We start from the raw sequence: 25,765 nt of genomic DNA on the forward strand, positions 1-25,765 counted from the left end.
TGGACAGGCTGGTCTCAAAACTCCTGACCTCAGGTGATCCACCCACCTCGGCTTCCCAAAGTGCTGGAATTACGGGCATGAGCAACCGCACACGGCCTACTGTGTCTTTTTTAGAGAATAAGACTGTTACGTTTCAAGAATAAAGCAAATGACAAATAGTGAAAGGCTCTCAGTTATTCAAAGTACTGCCATTCCAGAATAGCTTCTCCAGAGTGAATTAATTTTCTGTCTACTTTTCTTCCTTTCAAAAGTCAAACTGAGGTTATAATGTTCAAATTCTGTATGTGATACTAATTTCTCTTTCAAAGAGATCGCTTGAGGCTGGGCGTGGTGGCTCACGCCTGTAATCCCAGCACTTTGGGAGGCTGAGGCGGGCAGATAACTTGAGGTCAGGAGTTCAAGACCAGCCTGACCAACATGGTGAAACCCTGTCTCTACTAAAAATACGAAAATTAGTAGGGAATGGCGGTGGGTGCCTGTAATTCCAGCTACTTGGGAGGCTGAGGCAGGAGAACTGCTTGAACCCGAGAGGCAGAGGCTGCAGTGAGTGAGATCACGCCACTGCACTCCAGCCTGGGTGACAAGAGTGAAACCCCGTCTCAAAAAAAAAACAAAAACAAAAACAAAAAACCAAAAAGATCACTTAAGCTCAGGAGTTCAAGACCAGCCTGGGCAACAGGTGAAACCCCATCTCTACAAAAAAATACAAAAATTAGCCAGGAATGGTGGTGCAAGCCTAGGATCCCAGCTACTCAGTAGGCTGAGGAGGGAGGATCGCTTGAGCCTGGGAGGTCAAGGCTGCAGTGAGTCGAGACTGCACCACTGTACTCCAGCCTGGGCAGCATAGCAAGACCTTGCCACAAAAACAAACAAACAAACAAAAAAAAAACAGAAGGGTGAAGGAGCAGAAAAGTACAGTGTATTGAGACAAGGTCCCCCTTTCATCCCTACCCCAGTCCCACATATTCCATAGGGAGAACTTGCCTCCAGCTATCTCTAGAAGAATGAGAGAATTTTAATACTAAATCCAATAGAAAAACATCTTCTTTCTCACTCTGAAAATACGGTTTATTGGAAAAGAGTATGGTGTCTGGAGTCAGTGAACACTGAATTCCAAATCCTGGCCCCATCACTTAGCTAGCTATTATCATTGAGCCCCCTGTCAGCTATTGAGAAATCAAAAAAGTTCCAATGTACAATCTCCAGGAATAATGCTCCAACTTTAGTAAGTGTAAGAATTGCCTGAGAGAGTTAAGTCTCACGTACCTTTATGAAGAAAAAGCCTCTTAGTTCTTACGTAAGATATGTACAAGACCATACTTTTCTTTTTTGTTCTGTTTTGTTTTTGAGACGGAGTCTCGCTCTTTCGCCCAGGCTGGAGTACAGTGGCGCGATCTCAGCTCACTGCAACCTCCGCCTCCCAGGTTCAAGCAATTCTCCTGCCTCAGCCTCCCGAGTAGCTGGGATTATGGGCACCCGCCACCACGCCTGGCTAATTTTTGTATTTTTAGTAGAGACGGGGTTTCACCATGTCAGCCAGGCTGGTCTCAAACTCCTGACCTCAGGTGATCTACCCACCTCGGTCTCCCAAAGTGCTGGAAATACAGATGTGAGCCAATGCGCCCAGCTGAGACCATATTTTCAGAAATAGTCCTTAAAGACACTGAGGTTTAGCAACAGAACCCATCTTCAAGAAAATGAGTTGAACCAAAAATTAATTTGTTAATAAACTTATTAGTTCTTAAAAATAAATGTGGTAAAAAGGAATTGAGGAGATATGGAAACAAAACAAACAAAAAAGTGAATAAATAGAAGAAACCCTGGTACAGGCAAGGTGGTGTAGACTCCATTCTTTCTCCCAGCTCATCCCTGTTCTAAGCACAATTATAAATCCTGCAAATAACACAAGAGGCAATCGAAGGAAAACTCTGAAAGGTAGAAAAGGAAAGGCAAACTAGTTAAGGGCCCCAGGACTAAAGGAACAACACAGTGACAAAAGCATCTAATAAACACTATCCAATCGAAAGAAGGTAACCCAAGTTTGGCATTTCCTGGCTTCCAAGAGAGCAATAAAGAGCATCTCAGACAGGCTCATTCCCTGCCTCCATGGAAGGGAAGTATTTTCTTCAATATCAGGGAAGCACTGCAGCAACGGCAATGGGGATGGATCAGGAGGTCTGCTAATAATAGGAAGCCAGAGGAAACGTTATTGCCCCATTTCTCAATTTCTTTTTACGGCAAATACTCATTATGTCTAATTTGTCTCTTCTCATTATTTAACACAGGGTTTCAACTCACTATTGCACCAAAACTGCTGGTCAAAGTCACCAATGACCTCCACTGTACTAAATCCAATGTCCACATTTCAGTCCTTACCACCCTTGATCCATTGGCAGTATGCAACACAGGTGATTACTCCCTCCTTCAAATACTTTCTTCACTTCTTTTTCAAGACATACTAACCTGGCTTTTCTATTGTCTTTTTGAATTCCTTTTAAGACTGCATATGTGAAATCACTAAATCTTCTTTCCTACACTTTCCTTCCTAGGTGATCTTACCCAAACTCATGACTTTAAGTATCCAACTATGTTTCTGACTCCCAAATTCCCACCTCTAGCTGAAATCACTCCCCTCAACTCCAGATTCCTATTTCTACCTGCCTAAACACTTCTATTTGAATGTCTAAAAAGTGTCTCAAACTTTACATGATCAAAATGAAGTTGATACTTTCCCCTCCCCAACTCCTATACGCCATCCCAAACCTGCTTCAACTAGATGGATCTGTTCAGGTCAAAAACCTCCATGTAATCCTTAATTTCAGCCCCCCATCACCTCTCTCTCTCTCTCATAAACACAATCAATGAGCAAATCTTTTTTTTTTCTTTTTGTAGTCAGCTATTTAATTAGGTTCTTAAGATATTTAGAACACCAATTTGTGAGGATAAATTCCATTTGTCAGGGCAAACACAGATCGCAGGTAGCCCTGGAGCTGAGGAATAGCTTTGATTTTTGGTAAAATTTGTGAGTCCACAGCTTTCTGATCAATCTTGCACTGCTCCGTAATCTCGTATTTCTCTTCTTCTGTGTCGAAGATCTCACCTTCCTGGTGTCTGGGCTTCCGCAGCTTCTTCTTCTTGAAGTAAGCATCAGTAAGATGTTTTGGGATTTTTACATTGCTGATATCGATTTTGGTTGAGGTGGCAATGACAAATTTCTGGTGTGTTCTTCGTAGAGGAACTCGACTGAGGACCAGAGGTCCAGTTACAAGTAACAAGCCACTAGCCAGCTGCTTCAGGAAAACCACCCTCTTGCCCCTGTGGCGTCCAGTAAGGATGATCAGAATGGTCCCAGGGGTAATGCTGCCTCGCAGTTTTCTCACATGCTGACTGAAGGGTTTTTTGCCGTGGCTCAACAGCTTTCGAGGCACATCTTCAGTAGGATAATATCTAGGCATTTTGCGAAGTTTAACCACCCGGGTACCACCGTTCTTGTCACCACCAACTGGTTTTGTAACAGTTGCAAGAACCTTCTCCTTCTTTTTCTTTTCAACCTTGGATTTAGCGGCTGAGTACTTCCTCTTGTACATGGCCTTTCTGGAATACATGGCAGATCGGGAATACCTGCCAATTCCTCTGACAAGGACAGGGTTGCGGCTGCAATGGGGCTTCCCCTTCTTGGGCTTTTTAGCCTTGAGGTTACCCTTTTTCACCTTGCCACCAGCATCAGCCTTCTTGGCTTCGGGTTTCTTCTCTTTAGTATCTGGCTTCTCAACTTTTTCACCCGCCATCTTGCAAGATGGGAAAGAAAGCGAGCAAATCTTACTGGCACTGTCTTCAAATATATCCAGTATTCGGCCACTTCCTGCCACTTCATTGTTAGTACTTTGGTTGAATCTTTCTAGGTGAGTCCAAGAGCCTCCTAAACGGGCTTCTACCTCTCACCCTTGACCACTTTCAGGATACTATCATGAACACAGCAGCCAGCTTAGTATTGTATAAAAGGATAAGTTCGATCATGTCACTCCTCTACCCAAAACCTCGCCTAGTTGTTTACCATCTCTAAAAACCCAAGTCCTGACAACGACCCTGGAAGGCCGCAGAGAGCCTCTATCACCCAATCCCTGCTACCTCTCTGGCCTCATCTCCTGTTCTCCTCCTGGCTCATTCCATTCCAGTCACCGCTGTTTGCTGAACATGTTAGGCAAGTTGTCACCCACAGGACCTTTTATTTGCTATTCCTAATGCAGATATCCTCACTTTCTTCAGGTCATTTCCTTACATGACACTTTATTAAGGCCTTCCCTTAACTATCCTATAAAATTGCAACCCCTCTCCAAACACCCCCTAGACATCTTTCTTTCCCGCTTCCTGGCTTTATTAATAGAACCTTCATGAAAATTATTTTTAATTATCTATCTTTCTTACTGTCTGTTTCCCCCACTAGAATCATCCGGAAAACAGATTTTTGTCTTGTTCACCATAATATCTCTGGGTGCTTGGAATAATGCCTAGCAAATGGCAGGTACTCAAATATTTGTTCAAAGGGAATGAAGGAATCAGGAAGAGAGAGGGAATGAGGATAACAGGTTGGAACTATGATCCTAACCTTTCCTTACAAAAGATTAAAACCAAAGTAATTCCAGACTGAAGCGAACCCCTTTTCTCATTTGGTGCCAACAGACCTCATAAAACTAACTCTGGCCTCTAATGCTGAAAGCGGGAGTCAAGCGATTATAGTCCACACTCTTTAGTCCGAGTATACTCAAACCGGGGAAAATAAAGCTATATCACAAAGTGAAAACTACCAACAAGATATTTGAGAGCTTTTCTTTTTTTGGAGATAGGATCTTGCACTGTCACCCGGGCTAAAGGGCAGTGGTGCAATCATAGCTCACTACAGCCTCAATTACCTGAGCTCAAGCAACCACTCTCACCTCAGTCTCTGCAGTAGCTGGGACCTCAGATGTGTGCCACCACGCCCAGCTAATTTTATTTTTTCATAGAAATGGAGTCTCACGATGTTGCCCAGGCTGGTCTCAAACTCCTAGGCTCAGGTAATTCTCCTGCCTCGGCCTTCCAAAATGTTGGGATTATAGGCGTGAGCCACTGCACCCAGTCTAATCCCAACCATACACAACTTGAATGGAAACTTGCTGAGGGTACTATAGATGTTCCAGAGTAAAAACGTTTCCGCTTTTACACATGGTAAAATACAAAATTCTCACATCTCAGTTTCTATGCTTTTGCAAACCACTAACAGAATCGTGAATTATATGATACACATAAGATAGTTAAGTTTTATTGGCAGATTTCGATTCCACATCAAATTGAAAAAATATTCTGTCATGTTCATCATTATATATTATATAAATCTGCCTCCCTCAAAAACCACTCCCCCGCCAAAAAAAAAACCCTTAAGAAATAATTTTTAATGACATAGACCTCAAAGGTCGAGCTAGTTTGCAGTTAAAGAATGACTGAGGGCACAAAGGTGGACATTTTTACCATCCTAAAAATTGGAAGATATCACTCCCAGGGTTGCTGTGTGATTTCAATGACATAACATTTTTAAAGTCTAGCATTCTATTATAAGTGCTCAGTAAATGGGAAGTTGCTGCTGCTCTTACCAGCTTCTGACTACCATACCTGGTTGAACTAACTCAGTTACCACAAGGTACTCTATGCCCTTACATCTAATGACAAATATTTGTTTTGAAAAACGTATACTCCTTAAACACACTTGAGAAACAGGAACCGGAGACCCAAGTACATTTTGTTCTGAATCAGGTTCCAGCATGCACAGCAAAGTGCATGTGGAGGGGTGACAGAGTGACTAGGGAGACTGCTTCAATGGGAGATTATTCTGCACTAGTGCCTCAACTGTAGAACAGTGATGATGATAAACTCATCCTAAATTTAGGACTACTGACAGGAGCAAGTGACCACAGTAACTGCTCATCTTAAGTCGTAAAAAGCTTTCTGGCAATACTTGCCTTCAAAAAAACCTAGCATGTAGGAAAAATCTTTTATGTGCTTGAATAAGGGTAATACAGTTATGCTAAAGGCTTAGATTTTTAACTGGTCTAATGAGAGAAAGCACAGTGGTCATATAATAAGAAGGTTTATGTTTTACTTCATTTTACTAGTGTTTCCTCATGAGAATTAAATAACAGAAATTATAGGAATCACAAATGAAGTGCTTACTCCACGCAAAACACTGGTCTGGCACATTACAGATATTAATTAATGTCATCCTCATTAAAACCCTGTCAAGTGGGTATTATGATCATCACTGCCCCATTTTATAATAAGGAAACTAAGACAATAAGGCTAAGTAACTTGTCTAAGATCACACTACTAACAAGCAGAGCCAAGACTTGACATAGGTGCTCTGGGCCAGAGTTTTTGTTAACAGTTGGAATATACAGATTTACAAATATTACTGCCAAATCAATTTTCTCAAAAATAAGTCAAAGTGGAGGAAGGGGGGAGATGACCCTCTGAATTCACTAAGGTTCTGTGAAAAGATGCTGAAACAAATAAAAAGAGTATTTGATTGTCAAATATACGCTATTTAGAAATACTAATGGTAAAGAATACTGTGGGCAAGAAACGAATCACAAGTATTTGTGCTGAGTTCTGTAAGAAGGAGAGAAATAAGGTCGGGGTGGGAGGTGGGGAAAGCAGGTCAAGCAGCGAATAGAGCATGAATAAAAATGCACAGTCAGGAAAGTAAAAAGCTATGTCCTAGATACAAAGCAGTAGTAACAGGTAGAAATAGTATTATAAAAACAGCAGTGCCACTAGGTATCAGGCACTCAATGCATAACTAAAGAGAACATAAAAATAATTAAAACTATAGTGAAACAAATAACAAGAACATGTCATATTCTTGGTTGTGATAACTACCTATCATAATTGTAGTTTTTTTTCCCTTAAATTATTAAGTTGGAGCAGTTATTTTACGTCTGATGCATTTCTTAAGTCGTTTTAAAGAAGGGTACAGAATATGTGATGATAAATTTGACACAATAATTTGAGTTCATGTGAATGAGTGTTCAAACACTGCCAAGAAAACACTGAAAGATAATTTTTAAAGATGGAGTTTCGCTCTGTCGTCCAGGCTGGAGTGCAATGGCGTGATCTTGGCTTACTGCAACCTCCGCCTCCCGGGTTCAAGCCATTCTCCTGCCTCAGCCTCGCAGGGAGATAGGACTACAGGCATGTGCTGCCATGCCCAGCTAATTTTTTGTATTTTTAGTAGAGATGGGGTTTCACCATGTTGGCCAGGCTGGTCTCAAACTCCTGACCTCAGATGATCCCCCTGCCTCCACCTCCCAAAGTGCTGGGATTACAGGCGTGAGCCACCGTGCCCAACCGAAAGAGAGTATTAAGGAAGACTCTGCCCAACCAATTATTAAAATTGCGATTATACAACAAGTATAATCAACAGATACGGATGGTATTTGAACTAGACTAAAGAGATCAGCAGACCACAAAATACAACATATACATCCAAGTACACACAGCAACGTAATATGCAAAGATGACATCTCAATTCTCAGAGGAAAGAATGTTGTATTTAATTATTGATACTGATATAACCAACTACACATTTGGGAAGAAGGGAGAGGAAATTCCTATCTTACACTACACACAAAGATAAATCTAAAGTGTGGTAAAGACTAGCATAATCACTGCATTGGGAGTCATTCTTAAAGAACAGAAGAAAAGCAGAAACCAGAAAAGTTTATTTTTCAGAAAATTATCTTATTAAAAATTCTCATGCTCTCTGATCCACTTTTCAAGATTCGATCCCACCGAAACGAGAGCACTGATACAATAATGTTTACTATCAAGGTAACTGAAAGCAATTACATTTCCCAAAGGAGAACGGCTGAGTATATTATTGTACACCTCTATAGGGAGTGTTATATAATCATTAAGAATGAAGACAGGCACGGTGGCTCACACCTGTAATCCCACAGCTTGGGGAGGTCAAGGCAGGTGGATCGCCTGAGGTCACGAGTTCAAGACCAGCCTGACCAACATGGTGAAACCCCATCTCTACTAAAAATACAAAAATTAGCCGGGCATGGTGGGGTGCACCTGTAGTCCTAGCTACTCGGGAGGCTAAGGTAAGAAAATCGCTTGAACCCAGGAGGTGAAGGTTGCAGTGAGCCAAGATCAAGTCATTGCACTCCAGCCTGGGTGAAAAGAGTGAAACTCTGTCTCAAAAAAAAAAAAAAAATCCAGACCGGGAGTGGTGGCTCACGCTTGTAATCCCAGCACTTTGGGAGGCTGAGGCGAGCAGATTACCTGAGGTCAGGAATTCGAGACCAGCCTGGCCAACATGGTAAAACCCCATCTCTACTAAAAATGCAAAAATTAGCCGGGCATGGTGGTGCGTGCCTGTAGTGTCAGCTACTCAGGAGGCTGAGGTGGGAGAATCGCTTGAACCCAGGAGGCAGAGGTTGCAGTGAGCCAAGATCGCACTACTGCATTCCATCCTGGGTGACAGTGAGACATTGTCTCCAAAAAAAAAAAAAAAAGTAAACTGGGCAGATAAATTTATTATTATTATTACTTTTTTTTTTTTTTGAGATGGAGTGTCGCTCTTGTTGCCTAGGCTGGAGTGCAATGGCACAATCTTGGCTCACCACAACCTCCGCCTCCCAAGTTCAAGTGATTCTCCTGCCTTAGCCTCTCAAGTAGGTGGGATTACAGGCATGCGCCATCACACCGGGCTATTTTGTATTTTTGGTAGAGACAGGGTTTCTCCATGTTGGTCAGGGTGGCCTTGAACTCCCGACCTCAGGTGATCCACCCACCTTGGCCTCCCAAAGTGTTGGGATTACAGGCATCAGCCACCACGCCTGGCTGGGACAGATAATTTTAGACATCAATTTAAGTGGGAAGAAGACTACAAAGAATACAAAGAAACTAGCAATGCCTGAACACATTTTTCATTGTCACAACTGGGGGTGGGGGTGGGGGGGTGGTACTTGGTACAGGCCAGAGATGCCGTTAACCGTACTACAACACAGGACAGTTTCCTACAAGAAAATGTCAGTAAAGCTGACATTAAGAAACCTTGCTGTATATGAACCACTGATAAGAATAAAATCTTAGCTTTCCAAGGTCAATCTTTCCTTTCAGCCCCATCATGGCCCCATGTGTTTGCAGGTTCTTTGGCTAAGCCACCAAATAGCTGTTACAGTCTGTTAACAATCAAATGAATGGCAAGAGAGAAGTTTAAGCTGTGACCCAACATTTAAAAAATAATGGAAAAGAATACAACAGAAAAACTAATTAAGAGTATGTAGTATGCAGAGTATGTGGAAAAAGTAACTTTTGTTAAAGTTAGGCATATGCAAGCCTGTGTGTCTTTCAAATTTACCTGCAGGTATAAGAAGTGGGGCAAACTGTTTATCGTACTGTAGATCATGCTCAAAGAAAGTCATTCAAGATACTCCTCAGTTCTCTCATCCAAAAAACTCATGAGTTGGACTAAAAAAAAAAAAAAAAAAAAAACCTATGAGGCACTTTCTTTATAAAATGTCAATGAATTTATGATCATCTGCATGAAGTATACCCTGTATGTACAGATGTAACCTACATGGGAGGGGGTACAGTCCTTATAGGTAGACACCTGAAAGGCTCAATTCATTTTAGATGTTTCAAGAGAACTCCTTAGTCAATAACACTCACATAGACTTTGTAAGATCTTGATTAAGCCATGAGGCCAAATCTAAATCTAAATCACCCACTCAGAAAGTGCCAAAAACCTTAAAACCAAAAGAAACATTAGAAATTATCTATCTCTAAGCATCTTAATTTTTAAATGAGTAAAATGAGCCCAAAATGGGGCCCAAAGGATTAAATGATTTGCCCAGAGTCATAAGCCAAGTCAGACCGTCAAACCGTTAAAGCAAACTGGTAAGAAAAAGATGCTCAGGGCCAGGCATGTAGGCTCACGCCTGTAATCCCAGCACAATGGGAGGCCAAGTAGGGCAGATCACAAGGTCAGGAGTTCTAGACCAGCGTGGCCAATATGCTGAAACCCCGTCTCTACTAAAAATACAAAAATTAGCTGGGCGTGGTGGCAGGCGCCTGTTGTCCCAGCTACTCAGGAGGCTGAGGCAGGAGAATAGCTTGAACCCAGGAGGCAGAGGTTGCAGTGAGCCGAGATCGCACCATTGCACTCCAGCCTGGGCAACAGCGAGACTCCCTCTCAAACAAAAACAAAAACAAAAAAACTAAAACATCTAACTGAATCAGGCTGCGTAAGTATCAAAATAATCTTATATATCTGAAGAGGAAGAAGGGTAAAGATTCCCTAACATGCGGAACTAAAACTAGAAAAACTTCATTCTAATGTTCTTAGACTACTATCAAATTCTCCCTAGGAGTTCTACATTGCTGATAACAGCTTACAATATTTTTCCCAGTTTAGTTAGGACCACATGTCAGTATTTTATTACAATCTTTTAAGCAAGAAAGAAGGTCTCTGATATACTAATTTAAAGACATATACACTCTTGATAGAGCTATATTAGGAAATGGCAATGACTAATTCATAGATTTTTTTAAAAATGACAATATCTTGTTAAAAGTTATTAGACTATGACAGTCATCTGAGTGGGGAGGTAACTGGTTCCCCAGCAGAAGCCTTAATCCCATTAAGGTTTATCAGACAACTGTATAACAGAAATGTTCATTTCTTCTCAGAAGGAGGTTATGAATTATATCACACAGATTCTGTTTAGATGAGGTTTAGAACAATTTTTCTTTTTAACAGTTTCTCCTTTTGATTTAGACACTCTAAAGATCTGTCCAGATTTAGGTCCATTTCACTGAAATTTTGTACTAAAGTCCACGAATTTTTTTCATTTTTTCTTTTGCAAACAGGTATTTTTGTAAAGCCAAAACTTATTTATTTATTTATTTTGAGATGGGGTTAAGCTCTTGTCATGCAGGCAGGAGTGCAATGTGCAATCTTGGCTCACTGCAACCTCCACCTCCTGAGTTCAAGCGATTTTCCTGCCTCAGCCTTCCCAGTAAGCTGGGATTACAGGTGCCCGCCACCACGCTCAGCTAATTTTTTTATTTTTAGTAGAGATGGGGTTTTGCCATGTTGGCCAGGCTGGTCTCACACTGCTGACCTCAGGTGATCCACCCATCTCGGCCTCCCAAAGTACTGGGAATACAGACGTGAGACACTGTGTCCAGCCTGTAAAGCAAGAATTTTTAAAGAGCAAAAAGAAAGTGCAGATTTTCTGTCTCCTTACTATGGATGAGAAAATAGTATAAAGCTATCGAGAATGTCAACAGTTCTATATTACCCCCGTCCCCACCCCCACTGTACTGCTCCTGAAAGCTAAACAGAAATCCCCAGGAAAGTATACATTCAAGGAGTGAAGATAACTTTAGATATGTATTACAGGATGCATACATGCGTTTTCAGCAAACTATATGTGATTTCAAACTACAGGATACTTTGACTCTACTCAAAAAGTATGCTTAAACAATCCAACAACTTTAGGAAAGCCAACAGATAAATCTTTGCAATCAGGCAGAAATACTAACGCATTTAAAAAACATACACAGACCGCTTTTAACATTTACCCCAGGGATCCCTAGGGTCATCACAGAGGGTAACCACAAAATGCTTAAGCTGCATACAGACACCAGGCAAATGCCCCATAACTGCTGGACAGTAAGTTATCACCACAGTAGTTACCAATGTGACAAAGCAGAGGATAAGGAGCATTCAGAGTTGGAAACTACGGTGGAAACGTTTTCATTTATGGCACATTTTCTGATTGGTTTTATAACTCATGTTACTAACTATAGAATCACACACGAGAAGAATCCCCAGAACCAAGCCTCTTATAAATAAGTCAACTGACCTGAAAAACTTAACGGCGGAGTGAAAACTAGACCCAACTTCAAACTGAGATAGGATTTTATACTTCACAAAAATTAAATAGTTAGTAATTTAGATTTTATTAGAAATAGCTCACCACGTAAAGTCCTCAAAGGAAACAGACATATAGTCAAAAAAACCATTACTGTGAGGCGCAGTGGCTCACGCCTGTAATCCCAGCACTTTGGGAGGCCAAGGCAGGCGGATCACGAGGTCAGAAGATCAAGACCATTCTGGCTAACACAGTGAAACCCCGTCTCTACTAAAAACACAAAAAATTAGCCGGGCGTGGTGATGCGTGCCTGTACTCCCAGCTACTCGGCATGATGAGGCAGGAGAATGGTGTGAACTTGGGAGGCGGAGCCTGCAGTGAGCCGAGATGGCGCCAATGCACTCCAGCCTGGGCAACAGAGCGAGACTCCATCTCAAAAAACAAAAACCAACAACAACAACAACAACACATTATTAAACTATAATAATGTTTTCTATCAAGACACAAAATATTAAAAGCAGATCAGGAAGGAATAATAAATCAATTCATTATCAACCCTGTGACTCTTCTGTCCCGTCTCTTCCAGTGGCTCCCTTTACTTTTAAGTGCAATGCAATCTTTAACCTTAACTCTTAAAAACTCCTCATTTAGAGTCCTCCAATTTCTTATCAGTTTTCCAATACAGCTCAAGAACTTTTCCAACAGTGAATAAAAGTTGCATTACTTTTCCCTTTCACAGCTTGTTGGCAGGGAATTATTTTAAATGTAAACAAAAATCTATAAATCTGTAGCTTCCAAAAGAGTGTTTGAAAATATATTTTAAACGGCAAAATAATCTCAGTAAGGCCGGGCGCGGTGGCTCACGCTTGTAATCCCAGCACTTTGGGAGGCCGAGGTGGGCGGATCACGAGGTCAGGAGATCAAGACCACGGTGAAACTCTGTCTCTACTAAAAATACAAAAAATTAGCCGGGCGTGGTGGCAGGCACCTGTAGTCCCAGCTACTCGGAGAGGCTGAGGCAGGAGAATGGCGTGAACCCGGGAGGTGGAGCTTGCAGTGAGCCGAGATTGCACCACTGCGCTCCAGCCTGGGCGACAGAGCGAGACTCCGTCTCAAAAAAAGAAATAATAATAATAATCTCAGTAATCAACAGTATTACTGAAGTAATGTTTGAAAATTACATTTTTATAAAGTATAAAGTTATATTTATTACAAGTGAAGAAAAAAATATATGAGGGAATGTTTTTAAAAAGGGTTACAAATTATTTGACACTTCTCCCAATGAGAGGCAGATTTCTGTCAATTCCCCCTCAAATCTGAGGGAGCTTGTGACCAACAGAATATGGTGGATGTGGTACTAGATGACTTTCAACAGAATATGGTGGATGTGGTACTAGATGACTTTCCAGGACAGGTTATAAATGGGCATACAGCTTCAACTGAGCACAGAGACTTCATGTAAGAGATATTATAACCCTGAGACTTCCATGTTGAACAGCCATGTGCACACAGCACTTGACGAAGCAACCCAGCCAAGTAAAGCTTTCTAGCCATTCCTTAAAAGCTGCCAGACTTCTGGGTGAAGAAACGATCTCAGAAATTTGTGTATTGACTCTCCTTCCAGTAACGTAAATTCCAAGAAAGTAGGAATTCGTCTTTGTTTTATTCACTGATGTATCCACACCATTTTAACAGTTTCCTTTTATGTATGCAGTAAACATTCAATAAATGTCTGTTAAATAGATATTAGTGATGGTGGCACTGGCAGGTGGAGGAAGGGATATCCTATTCATGATAGTTCACAGCAGTAACCATGTGCATGCCTGGCAAAGCATCCAAAGATCTTCAGAGAGTCTATCTAATTCCAATGAAAAGCCCAGGCTTTTAAAAGGGTATTTTACAAAGACTGATGGATCTGACTAAAGAAATTTAAAACTTCTATCATTCAAAAACCATAAAAATTAAAACGTAAATAAATAAAAAGCTAGGGAAAACAATCTGCATTTTAATAAATTATGCTTTTAAAATGCAAAAAAACCCTTTCGAATAACTCAAAAAGACACAAAGAATTACAGATTTCTTTATATAAAAAAGTGACAAATACAAAAGAAATACACTACTAAATCAACCAAATAAAATATTCCAAGGATGTCTTTTTTGTCTATTAAATTGGAAATTCTTTAAAAACTACTATCTGTTAGGCTTTAGAACACTGCCGACAAAACAGCAGTTTCATTCTGGAGAACATAACATTTCTTGAAAGCCTTAAAATTGTCATTATCCCATGACCGCCCCGCCAAAAAAAGTCCACATCTAGAAATTTAACCTAAGGTAATAATCTATGGTATGAAGCAAGCTTTACACGCAATGTTTTTAAACTCTCACATAAAAGAGCACTAACTGAGGGTCATGTTCCCGACGTTAGTTTTATTTGCTTGTAGTTGGGTTTTCTTTGGCCTTCACAAGCGTGTCACAAAAAAATTCAGTAAGTTGCCAGCATTTTAAAATCTACTGCACACAAACACAAGATCTGCCAGCACCGGGTCTGCAAGCCTCTTAATGACTATTGGCTAAACAGTAGCCAATCCCTTCAGATATGGCACATGATCCACAGTTCAAAATCATCCCTAATCTGAGAGCTTAGTTCATTTACATTAGACGCTTTATATTCTAAAGTTATCTCAGTTGGAAGCCCTACACTAGATGTCAAACTTTAAGCATGCAAGGCTTGCTAAACACTGATTGGTGGGCCCCACCCCCAGAGTTTCTGACTCGGGACATCTGAAATAGGGTCCCAGAATTTACATTTCTAACAGATTTCTAGGTAATGGTCCAAAGACTACACTTCGGTGATCTCGGGACCACATTTTGATGAAGTTTCCTTGCTGAAGCCAGAGAGAGGCCTAGCATCCTTTGAATTACACAATTACAAGATAGTTAAACAATATTGGAGATTCCATTAATGGGGGAGGGAGGCAAGCAAGAGTAGAAAAGCCGATGGATAAACAACCAATAGTCAGTGCACTGCTTCTCTCTATCAGAGGTGGAAAACCATTGCCCTACACTAAATTTAAGAATAATCCTAGATTAAGTTGCTAGTCTAAATTTTCTATTCTTCATTCCTTCTCATGGGCCTTATCCATTTCTCAAGGTTTAATGATCTCTTCTACACTTCATGGATAAAATAATAGGGGTAAACAAAAATTGTGGTAAAAGATCCCACATAGCTCCAATATTTTATGACTAACAAATGTGTATCACCAGCCTTAATATTTTCTAATGAATTTGCTTTCTCCAGCTGGATCCTATATATAGCAGCTTTTGCTGAATGCTTCCTTTGTTCTGGGCACTATGCTACAACATTACATGACTTTTCATCATTTCATCATTATAACAACTCTATAAAGCAGTGCCTACTATCCCCATACTGCAGATGGAGAAAAAGAGGCACCAAGGGGTTAGGTCATTTGTCAGAGAAGCAAGCACAGGTAAAATCTACATCTGTATACAGGTAATTTGGCTCCAGAGTCCTCAATTTTTTTTTTTTTTTTTTTTTGAGATGGGGAGTCTCGCTCAGTTGCCTAGGTGCAATCTTGGTGCATTGCAATCTCTGCTTCCCAGGTTCAAATGATCTCGTACCTCAGCCTCCCGAGTAACTGGAATTACAGGTGCACACCACCACATCCGGCTAATTTTTGTATTTTTAGTAGAGATGAGGTTTCACCACGTTGGCCAGGCTGCTCTCAAACTCCTGACCTCAAGAGAGCTGCCCACCTCGGCCTCCAAAAGCGCTGGGATTACAGGTGTGAGCCACCACACCCAGCCCAGAGTCCTGAATTTTAACCACTACACTTCATCATCTAAAATTCAACTTGTACAAATTCCAATCTTTCATCTAAAACTAGCTCTTCCTCTAAACTTGCCTATTGTCAATGTTCTCGCCTTCCTACTCAGGCTGTCAGGCTCAAAATCACTAAGTTCCTACCATAATTAAGTCCTTTTACATTTCACATCTGTCTTTTTCTATTTCAATTGACCTAAATGTCCTTACTCACCCTTCACCTGGCCTCTAAAATGCCTAGTATTTCTGCTTCTAGTCTTAACCTAACGGTGCTCCTCACTCATTGCCTATGGGTCAAAGGCCAGCTTATTTAACACCAAATTCAATTTAAGATCTTACCTACCTCTTGGATCCATTTCTGTGGTTCCACAAACAGATTAAAAATTATACTTAAAACACACCAACACACATGCAGAGCTTTCTTTATTTCTGAAGAAGGAGAGAGAGGGGTGGAAAGGAAAAAACTTAAGAAACAATGTTCAATCTGAAAGTATCACTTCTAAGTGGAAGGCTACAAGGGATAATTAATAGCTACCAAAACCGAACACTGAAACATCAAATACCTCTTTCATGGAGTCATGTAAGTTAAAAAAGAATCTTAAACTGTTGAGGTATACCAACATAGACAAAATCTGAATGCCAAAGTGAGTTTCACTCTAGGATCAGGTTATCTGGCAGCTCTTGAAACAGGACAGTTTCAGGAACCCTGCACAAACCTCAGTGAAATGAAAGAACTTCAAGCTGTTTGTTACAGGGGACTCTTGTGTCTTTCAGTCTAAGTAAAAGCAGCACAATTTTCTACAATATATTTATATAAGCTGTGCATTTCCATGAATGAAAGGAGGTCTACTGTGGATATATACTTGGTATGAAATTATGTCAGAAACAAGTGGGAGCGAGGGGCAAGTCAACATGCTGTCACTAAATAAAAGACAGACCCCCAGAAATGACCTCAACGATCAAAGAAAACATGACAGTGTAAGTTAACATGATTAATTTTTTAAATTAATAGACTATATTTTAAAGTAAGTTGAGGTTTAATGAACTGAGTAGAAAGAGTACCCACATACACTCCCTTCCATTTCCTTTGCACATTTATTATACTTAATGAGCCAATACTTACATATTCTTATTAACCAAAGTCTATTTACATCAAGATTCGCTTTGTTTTGAATTATGACAAATGTAAAACATGTACTTACGATGAAATTTTAAAATATGCAATACCAAAAAATACAGCTAGATTCAAAGAGAGAATGTTTCAGCATCTCATTATCTTTATCATAGTAACATAAACTGAACTCCGATCTTCTCCCCTGCTCCCACCTAGTTTTCCCAGTCTTCCCACCTCAGTAAAGAGCAATACCTTCCATCTACTTGCTCAGACCAAAAATTCCTTCCTCCTTTATAACCCATACATCCAGCCCATCAGCAAATCCTACCTGCTCTGACTTCAAAATATATCCAGAATTGAACCTTAATTCTCACACTCTACCACCACCACTGGAACCCAAGACACCATTCTCTCACTAGGTTATTATAGTAGCCCCCTAACTCTTTTTTTTTTTTTGCTTCTGTCCACAAACTAATCAGATCATGTCACTCGTCTACTCAAAGCAGGAAATGGCTTTCTACCTTAGAGCAAGAGCTACAATCCTCACAACAGGCCTACTAGGTTCCACACAACCTGTCTCCACCTACCTCAGTTCCCTTTTATGTCTATGACTTCACCTCCTGTGTCCTCTTCACCACTTGCTGTTGAAGCTACGCTGGCTTGCTTGCCGGATTCCTCCAGGCAGTCTCTGTCCTTAAAGTTTTGGCACTGGCTGTTCTTTTTGTCCAAAATATCTTCCACAAATGCTCACACAGCTGACTTCACATCCTGACACAAATATCACTTTCATAGTTAGGCCTTCCCTGATGACCCTATTTATCACTGCATTGTTTTCCCCTGTACTCCTTATCCCTCTTACCTGCTTTTTTTCTGCATAGCATTTGCTGCAACCAAATATATATTCTACTTTGTTATTTTATTGACCCCCCCACCCCACGAGAAAATAAACGCAGCAACTGAAGTTTCTGGCCTTAACAAGCACTTTGTTGAATGAATAAACTACGGTGTACAGATTCTCCTCAACTTACAACGGGGATTTTGTCCCAATAAACCCATCATAATTTGAAAATATCGTAAGATGGAAATGCATTTAACACACTTAACCTACTGAACATCAAAGCTTAGCTGGGCCTACCTTAACGTGCTCAGAACACATACATTATCCTACAGTTGGGCAAAATCATCTAACACAAAGCCTATTTTATAACAAAGCATGAATAACTCATTTGCTGAAGACTGTACTGAAAGTGGAAACAACGGTTGTGGGTACTCAAAGTACAGTTTCCAGTTTTCACACGATAATAAAGTTGAAAAACCATAATTTGAACTACAGTAAGTTGGGGACCATCTGTCAAGGTTCCTAAAGGTGACATACAGGTGCTAGTAACTACAGTCTAAAAAAATAAAGCCCCAATTCTCAACAAATCAGTAACTGATTCTGGAAACACAGAAGTTCCTTTGACTCTCTTAAAGGCTTCAAGCCCTTCTATCAGAAAAAAAAGTCTACAGTTTGAGGAGACTAGCCTGCTGCCTTCGGGATGTCCCCATCTATTTTCTAGCCACTAACACAGCCAAAGCATACCACACTTAGGAACAGATCTATAGGTAGGACACAAGCATATTTAGGCTTCTATCATAAAGACAAAGATGCATTCAGCCATAAATACTTAAACAAGTATTCATACTGGAAATATGAAACACTTTTAATCATATTCCTAACAAAAGTACCACGAAATTAACTGGCTGAGAAATACTAGGGGTGGTCTCCTATCAACTACAAAAGTGGGTTAGAAACTGAACTAATCTATGCTCATCAAGCAAGTAAAGCTTCACTTCACCGCACTTTGCAGATGTTGTTTGGAAAAAAAAAAAAAAAAACAAATTCAATGTTTATGGCAACCCTGCATCTAGCAAGTCTGTCAGCGTCATTCTTCCAACAGCGTGCACTCACTTCATGTCCATGTGACACATTTGGGTAATTCTCACAATAGTCCAAATGTTTTCATTATCTGTTATGATGATCTGTGATCAATGATCTCTGACACTGCCATTGTAATTTCTGGAGGTACCATGAACCGTGCCCATAAAAGACGGAAAACTTAACTGATAAAAATGTGTGTTCTCACCACTCCACTGACTGGCCATTCCCGTCTCTCTCCCTCTCCTCGTTTCCCTATTCCCTGAAACACAACAATATTGAAATTAGGCCAATTAGTAACGCCACAATGGCCTTTAAGTGTTCAAGTGGAAGAGTCTACAGCTCTCGCTTTAAATCAAAAGCTAGAAATAGACACTTGCGGATGTTTTCTGGTAAAATAGCTGAAAGAAAAGAATATTTTTTTAGAGAGCGGGCGCAGTGGCTCATGCCTGTAATCCCAGCACTTCGGGAGGCGGAGGCAGGCGGATCACCTGAGGTCAAGAGTTTGAGACCAGCCTGGCCAACATGACGAAACCCCGTCTCTACTAAAAATACAAAAATTATGTGGGTGTGGCATTGCGCGCTTGTAGTCCTAGCTACTCAGGAGGCTGAGACAGGAGAATCACTTGAGCCCAGGAGGCAGAGGTTGCAGTGAGCCAAGATCGTGCCACGGCACTCCAGCCTGGGCGGCAGAGCGAGACTCCATCTCAAAAAAGAAAAAGAATATATATTTTTTAACAGCTAGAAGTGATTAAGCTTGTGAGAAAGGTATGTTGAAAGCCAACACAGGCTGAAAGTAAGGCCTCTTGCACCAGTTAGCAAACTTGTAAATGCAAAAGTTCTTGGAGAAAATTTAAAAAGTGCTACTCCAGTAAACACACAAATGGTAAGCAAGAGAAGCAGTTTTATTGCTGATGTGGACAAAGTTTTAGTGGTCTGTATAGATCAAACCAGCCACAACATTCCATTAAACTGAAAGCCGAATCCAGAACAAGACCCTAATTCTCTTCAATTTCATGAAGACTGAGAAAGGTGAGGAAGCTGCAGAAGCAAAGTTTGAAGTTGACGGAGGCTGGTTTACGAAGTTTAAGGAAATAAGCCATCTCCAATAAGCTAAAAGTGCAAGATGAAGCAACAAGTGCTGATGGAGAAGCTGTGGCATGTTATCCAGAAGATCTAGCTAAGATCATCAATGAAGATGGCTCCATTAAACAACTTGTCAGCAATGCAGAAAAAACAGCATTCTATTGGAAGACGCAATCCAAAACTTTTGTGGCTAGAGAGGAGAAAGGAGAAATCCTGGTTTCAAAGAGAGGAGAATGCTTGACTTCAAGGCTTCAAAGGACAGCCTCTCTTGTTAGGAGCTAATGCAGCTGGTGATTTTAGGTGAAGGCCAATGCTCCTTGATCATTTTGAAAATCTAAGGCCCTTAAGAATTACACTGCATCAGCCAGCTGCAGTGGCTCATGCCTGTAATCCCAGCACTTTGGGAGGCCAAGGAGGGAGAACTGCTTGAGCCCAGTAGTTGGAGACCAGCCTGGGCAACACGGCAAGACCCCGTCTCTTAAATCACATCACATCACATCACATCACATCACATCAAATAAAAACAAATTATGCTACATTTACTCTGCCTATGCTCTATAAATGAAACAACAAAGCCAGGATGTCAGCACATCTGTTGACAGCATGGTTTACTGAATATTTTAAGTCCACTATTGAGACCTCATGCTCAGAAAGATTCCTTTCAAAATATTACTTCTCACTGACAATGCACCATTGCCCGAGAGGTCTGAAAGAGATGTACAAGGATATAAATCCTGTTATCATGCCTGTTAACACAACATCCATTGTGCAGCCCACAGATCAAGCAGTAATTTCCACTTCTAAGCCTTATAATTTAAAAAATACATTCTGTAAGGCTATAGCTGCCATAGATAGTGATTCTTCTGATGAATCTGGGCTAAGTAAATTGAAAATTATTCTGGAAAGGATTCATCATTCTATTGAGTCACTCATGATTCATGGGAGGAGTTCAAAATATCAACCCCAACAGGAGTTTGGAAGAAGTTGACTCCAACTCTCATGGATAATCGAGAGGTTCAAGACATTGGTCGAAAAAGTAACTGCAAATGTGGAAGAAACGGCAAGATAATTAGAATTAGAAATAGTGCCTGAAGATGTGACTGAACTGCAATCTCGTGATAAAACTGGAACAGATGCAGAGTTAAGTTTACTCTGATTCTCATGGATAACTGAAAGGTTCAAGACATAGGTCGAAAAAGTAACTGCAGATGTGGAAGAAACAGCAAGATAACTAGAATTAGAAATCGAGAATTGGAAGGAAAGGAAGGAAAGGGAAGAAAGGGAAGGGAAGAAAGCAAAAAAGCAAGAAAGCAAGAGAGAAAGAAAGAGAGAGAGAGAGAGAGAGAGAGAAAGAAATTGCCATAGTTTCCCTAACCTTCAGCAGCCACTACCCTGGCCAGTCAGCAGCCATCAACATGGAGATAAGACCTTCCACCAGCAAAAAAGATTATGACTCACTTCATGAAGGCTCAGATGATCGCTGGTATTTCTTTTAGCAATAAGTATTTTAAAATTAAGGTAGTCCATTGTTTATTATGACATAAGCCTACTGCATACTTAACAGACTACAGTATAGCGTAAATGTAACTTTTATATACAATAGGAAACAGAAAAAGCCCATGTCTCTCACTTTAGTGTGATATTCACTTTATTGCAATACTGTGGTCATCTAGAAATGAACTTGTGATATCTCTGAGGTATGGCTTTTATTTTCATACAAATAAAGGCACTCCCCCTAAATCTAGAGTCTAGATCCCAAATACATCTGTCCATATAGGGGGTACCACTCCCAAGACCAAAGGGGTGTATGGCTCCTATCTCCAGCCATACCAAATCATATATACAGTGTAATATCTGGTTACTCTTTATTCAAGACAGCTACAAAGGAAACATAAAATAGGCAGAATAAGGACTCCTTGCTCATTAACAAAACAAAGCCAACTCTTATGTCAGAGTACTCTTTTGGTCAATTAGCATGATTATGTTGAGTAGTAACAGATTCTACCATCATTGTCCATTTCATTTCCATTCCCAAGCTTTAAAACCCCAAAAGGACAGAAAGAGATACTACAGGCTAGTATTAGTAATACTAAAAATAGTTACCTCTTATTGAAACCTGAAGGGCCTGGTACTTGACATATATCATTTTCTAATCTTTATATGAACTCAATAAAGCAAATACTGTTATTTCAACCCTATTACATATTAGAGACTGAAGTCACACAGCTTATCAGTACCAGTAGGAATTCAAACTCAGGTCTGACTCAACAGTCTGCATTCTAAAATATACCTCAATAAAGCTGTTGAAAAAGCAAAAGTCGACCGGGCACAGTGTAATCCCAGCACTTTGGGAGGCCGAGTCAGGCAGATCACCTGAGGTCACAAGTTCGAGACCAGCCTAGCCAACGTGGTGAAACGTGGTCTCTACTAAAAATACAAAAATTAGCTGGGTGTGGTGATGGGCGCCTGTAATCCCAGCTACTCGGGAAGCTGAGGCAGGAGAATCACTCAAATCCAGGAGGCGGAGGTTGCAGTGAGTGGAGATCGCGCCATTGCACTCCAGCCTGAGTGACAAGAGTAAAACTACGTCTCAAAAAAAAAGTAAAAGTCTGCATCTTTCCACTAGACCACACTGCTTTTCTCAATCAATCTTTATGACAAACAGGTAAGGCATACTGGGTTCTGGATAACATGTCAAGGAGATATTCTATTTTGGAATATTTTGGCAAATAAAGGGAGGCTTTAAAACATGAAATTTTTTTTTCTTAATAAGAACCGTAATCTATTTCCCCAACTTCATTATTAAATGAGTTTTACGCCTAGGTCTTCCAGAACACTTTCCTCCAAAATATACAGTGTAATAGCTGGTTACTCTTTATGTGTGCATAGGAAATGTCAGTGTGACAAGTGTTATAAAGAAAAAATTTGATTACCCTAAAAACAAATACATAAACAGCCTGCATGTTTAGCTCCTGAAGTAGGAAAGAATAATGTAAAAATGTTTCTGGCTGTACCACTCAACAAAATTTGCCCACCAATAAGGAATCCCTTCTTCAAAAACTGGTCATGATCATTAGCCAAACTGTAACCAGTAACATCCAGCTGGACTATAGAGCTAATAAAGAACAACAGAGGGGATCCACAGGAAATTCAACAGGTAATTTACAACTGGCTCTCATCAGACTGGCAGACTGGGTCTAATCCGAGGTCAGATGAAATGAGGGATTATGGAAGTCAATAACAATCATATTTAAACAAATGTCCTTTACAGAACACCACCACTTTCCTCATAAAAAGTTCAAAAGACTATTTTCACCCCTCACAATTACAATAAGGATAAGAAGCCCAAGCACCGCTTGAAGCAGCAAAATTTTCTGAAAAGAAATTGAATTCTGTGTTCTCTTCAGGATCTTCCTTTCCCAATAATGGGGATATTAAATTTCACTTATAAATCAAACTCAAAGGAAAAAAAGAACAATAAAAAATGAGCTGGAAAACCTACATTCATCATCTTCAAAACAACATCAAGTTAGAAATAGTTTTAAAGCAATGTTACAACTCCTTTACAATCTGGCAGGTTTTCTGTTTTTTACCAGATCCCGCTCCGGCAACAACAAAAAAAGAAACAGTTTTAAACAGTTTTATGGGCGTGGTGGCTCACACCTGCAATCCCAACACTTTGGGAGGCCAAGGCATGCAGATTGCTTTTGAGCACAAGAGTGTGAGACCAGCCTGGGCAACATGGTAAAACTTTGCCTCTACAAAAAAATACCAAAAAATGCCAGGCATGGTGGTGGCACACTCCTGTAGTCCCAGCTACTTGGGAGGCTGAGGTGGGAGGACTGCTTGAGCCCAGGATGGCAAGGGTACAGTGAGCCGAGATCACGCCAGTGCACTCCAGCCTGGGCAACAGAGCGAGACCCTGTCTCAAAAAATAAAAAGTTAAATGCTGATGACTGAATAGAACACAATTCTCTGTAAATTCTTCACTATGATAAAGCATTTCCCACACCAGTTACCAGTGACAGCACCTAGTAAGACTTGAGAGCAACTTAATACTTCACCCTCATATATGTATGAATTTAAAATAGAACATCACAATAACTACGAAGATACCCAAACACCCCTTCCCTAATTTTTTTTTTTTTTTTTTGGTACAAAGTCTCGCTATATTGCCCAGGTGGATCTCAAATTCCTGGGCTCAAGTGATGTTCCTGCCTGGGCTTTCCAAAGTGCTGGGGTTACGAGCGTGAACCACTGTGCCTGGTCGCTTCCCTAATTCTTAACATGTCCCACAAAAGGTTCTGCTTGATCTTGGCCCCTGCTATATCATAAGTATCTCTAGTAAACAGACTCAAAGCCTCTGCTTTCTCTGTGGCTCTAGCCACACTGGCAGAGACCAAAGGAGAGTTCAACGATAGGCCCTCTCACAGAACTTTGTGCCTTGCCGTACTTGTCAGTTACAATCTTATTCACTTGATTCAAGCATTTTTTGGATGCCTCATATGTTTCAAGGTACATTTGTTATAGCAGTGAACAAGGCAAAGCCCCTAACAGGAGGAAATTCACATTCCAGAGGTATGAAGAGAATTAAAAAGCCAAAAAAAAGTGTGTTATGCATATATGTGTGCATACGAAATGTCACTGTGACAAGTGTTATAAAGAAAAAAAAAGGCCGGGCGCGGTGGCTCATGCCTGTAATCCCAGCACTTTGGGAGGCCGAGGCGGGCGGATCACGAGGTCAGGAGATCGAAACCATCCTGGCTAACACGGTGAAACCCCGTTTCTACTAAAAATACAAATAAAATTAGCCGGGCGTGGTTGCAGGCGCCTGTAGTCCCAGCTACCTGGGAGGCTGAGGCAGGAGAATGGCATGAACCCGGGAGGTGGAGCTTGCAGTGAGCCAAGATAGCGCCACTGCACTCTGGCCTGGGCGAAAGAGCGAGACTCCTTCTCAAAAAAAAAAAAAAAAAAAAACACAGTAAGAGGACAGAGAGTGAAGTTGTCCTTGTACAGCTGACAGTGAATAACACCTCTTTTAAGAGTAGTAGAGACCTGAACAGGGTGAAGAACAGAGCCAAGCTGACAGGAGATCTGGATTAAAGCTTTCCAGGCAGAAGGAATCGAAAATAGATAGGCAGGAATATACTTAGCTTGTTGAGCAAAAGAAACAGTATGGCTGGAGCACAGGGAGCCAAAAGAGAGGTGATAAAGACAACACCAAAGAGGAAAATAAAAGCAGACAGAACTTGGATCATCTAGAGCCTGCAGCTCACGATACGGAGTTTGAATTTTAGTCTACGTGTGACAGGAAGCCTTTGAAGAAATTTGAGGAGGGACATGGATGTGTTATCGACACACTATAAATGACCAATAACTTCAGAAGCAAGGAGACCAACTGGGAGGCTGCAAAGGTTGTCCAGGCAAAGGATGATAATACCTTGGACTAGGATGATGATAGCAGTCAAATGAGGAATGTTATTTATTTTCAGAATGTAATCTGAAGGTGGAGCCAAGATTTGCCAATGGAATAGAATGTAGAGATGAAACGAAAAAAAATCTAATCATCTCTGTATCCCCTCAGAGAAGGTACCTGACCACCATGAAAGCAAAGGCCATGTTTGTCCTATTCAGGTCCTTGAACAAAGGAACAGTGCAGTATGTTCTAGTTGAATTAATAAATGACCTACTTCTTTCCCTACAGAATCACAATATTGGCATTTATTTTGGCTGGCAAATACTGGTATGATGTCAAGCATGGAAATTAAGCACCTTAGGAGAAGAAAAGGGAGTTAAGAAAAAAAGAGATCCATGTTTCACTGAACTTGCAAATTCAACTCAAAGCACCACCTGTCTGAAAATGGAACATATATAAAAACTGCTCA

At 40.7% G+C, this 25,765-nt stretch overlaps 2 protein-coding genes across 15 annotated transcripts in view; both read right to left on the bottom strand.

The window, feature by feature from the left end:
- KANSL1 (KAT8 regulatory NSL complex subunit 1) overlaps nt 1–25,765 on the bottom strand; it is a 195,401-nt gene that overhangs the window by 70,878 nt on the left and 98,758 nt on the right. The window lies entirely within an intron of this gene.
- On the bottom strand, nt 2,866–3,819 carry LOC116475008 (large ribosomal subunit protein eL6-like). Its single transcript, XM_032761183.2, has one exon. The coding sequence runs from the start codon at nt 3,786–3,788 to the stop codon at nt 2,922–2,924; it is 867 nt and encodes a 288-aa protein (XP_032617074.1). The 5' UTR covers nt 3,789–3,819; the 3' UTR covers nt 2,866–2,921.

This window comes from Hylobates moloch, unplaced genomic scaffold (assembly GCF_009828535.3).
Source record: "Hylobates moloch isolate HMO894 unplaced genomic scaffold, HMol_V3 SCAFFOLD_10, whole genome shotgun sequence".
Taxonomy (NCBI): domain Eukaryota; kingdom Metazoa; phylum Chordata; class Mammalia; order Primates; family Hylobatidae; genus Hylobates; species Hylobates moloch.

Bases quoted from the DNA above. Each gene is read 5' to 3' on its own strand.
- LOC116475008 (XM_032761183.2), bottom strand. From the start codon at position 3,788: ATGGCGGGTGAAAAAGTTGAGAAGCCAGATACTAAAGAGAAGAAACCC.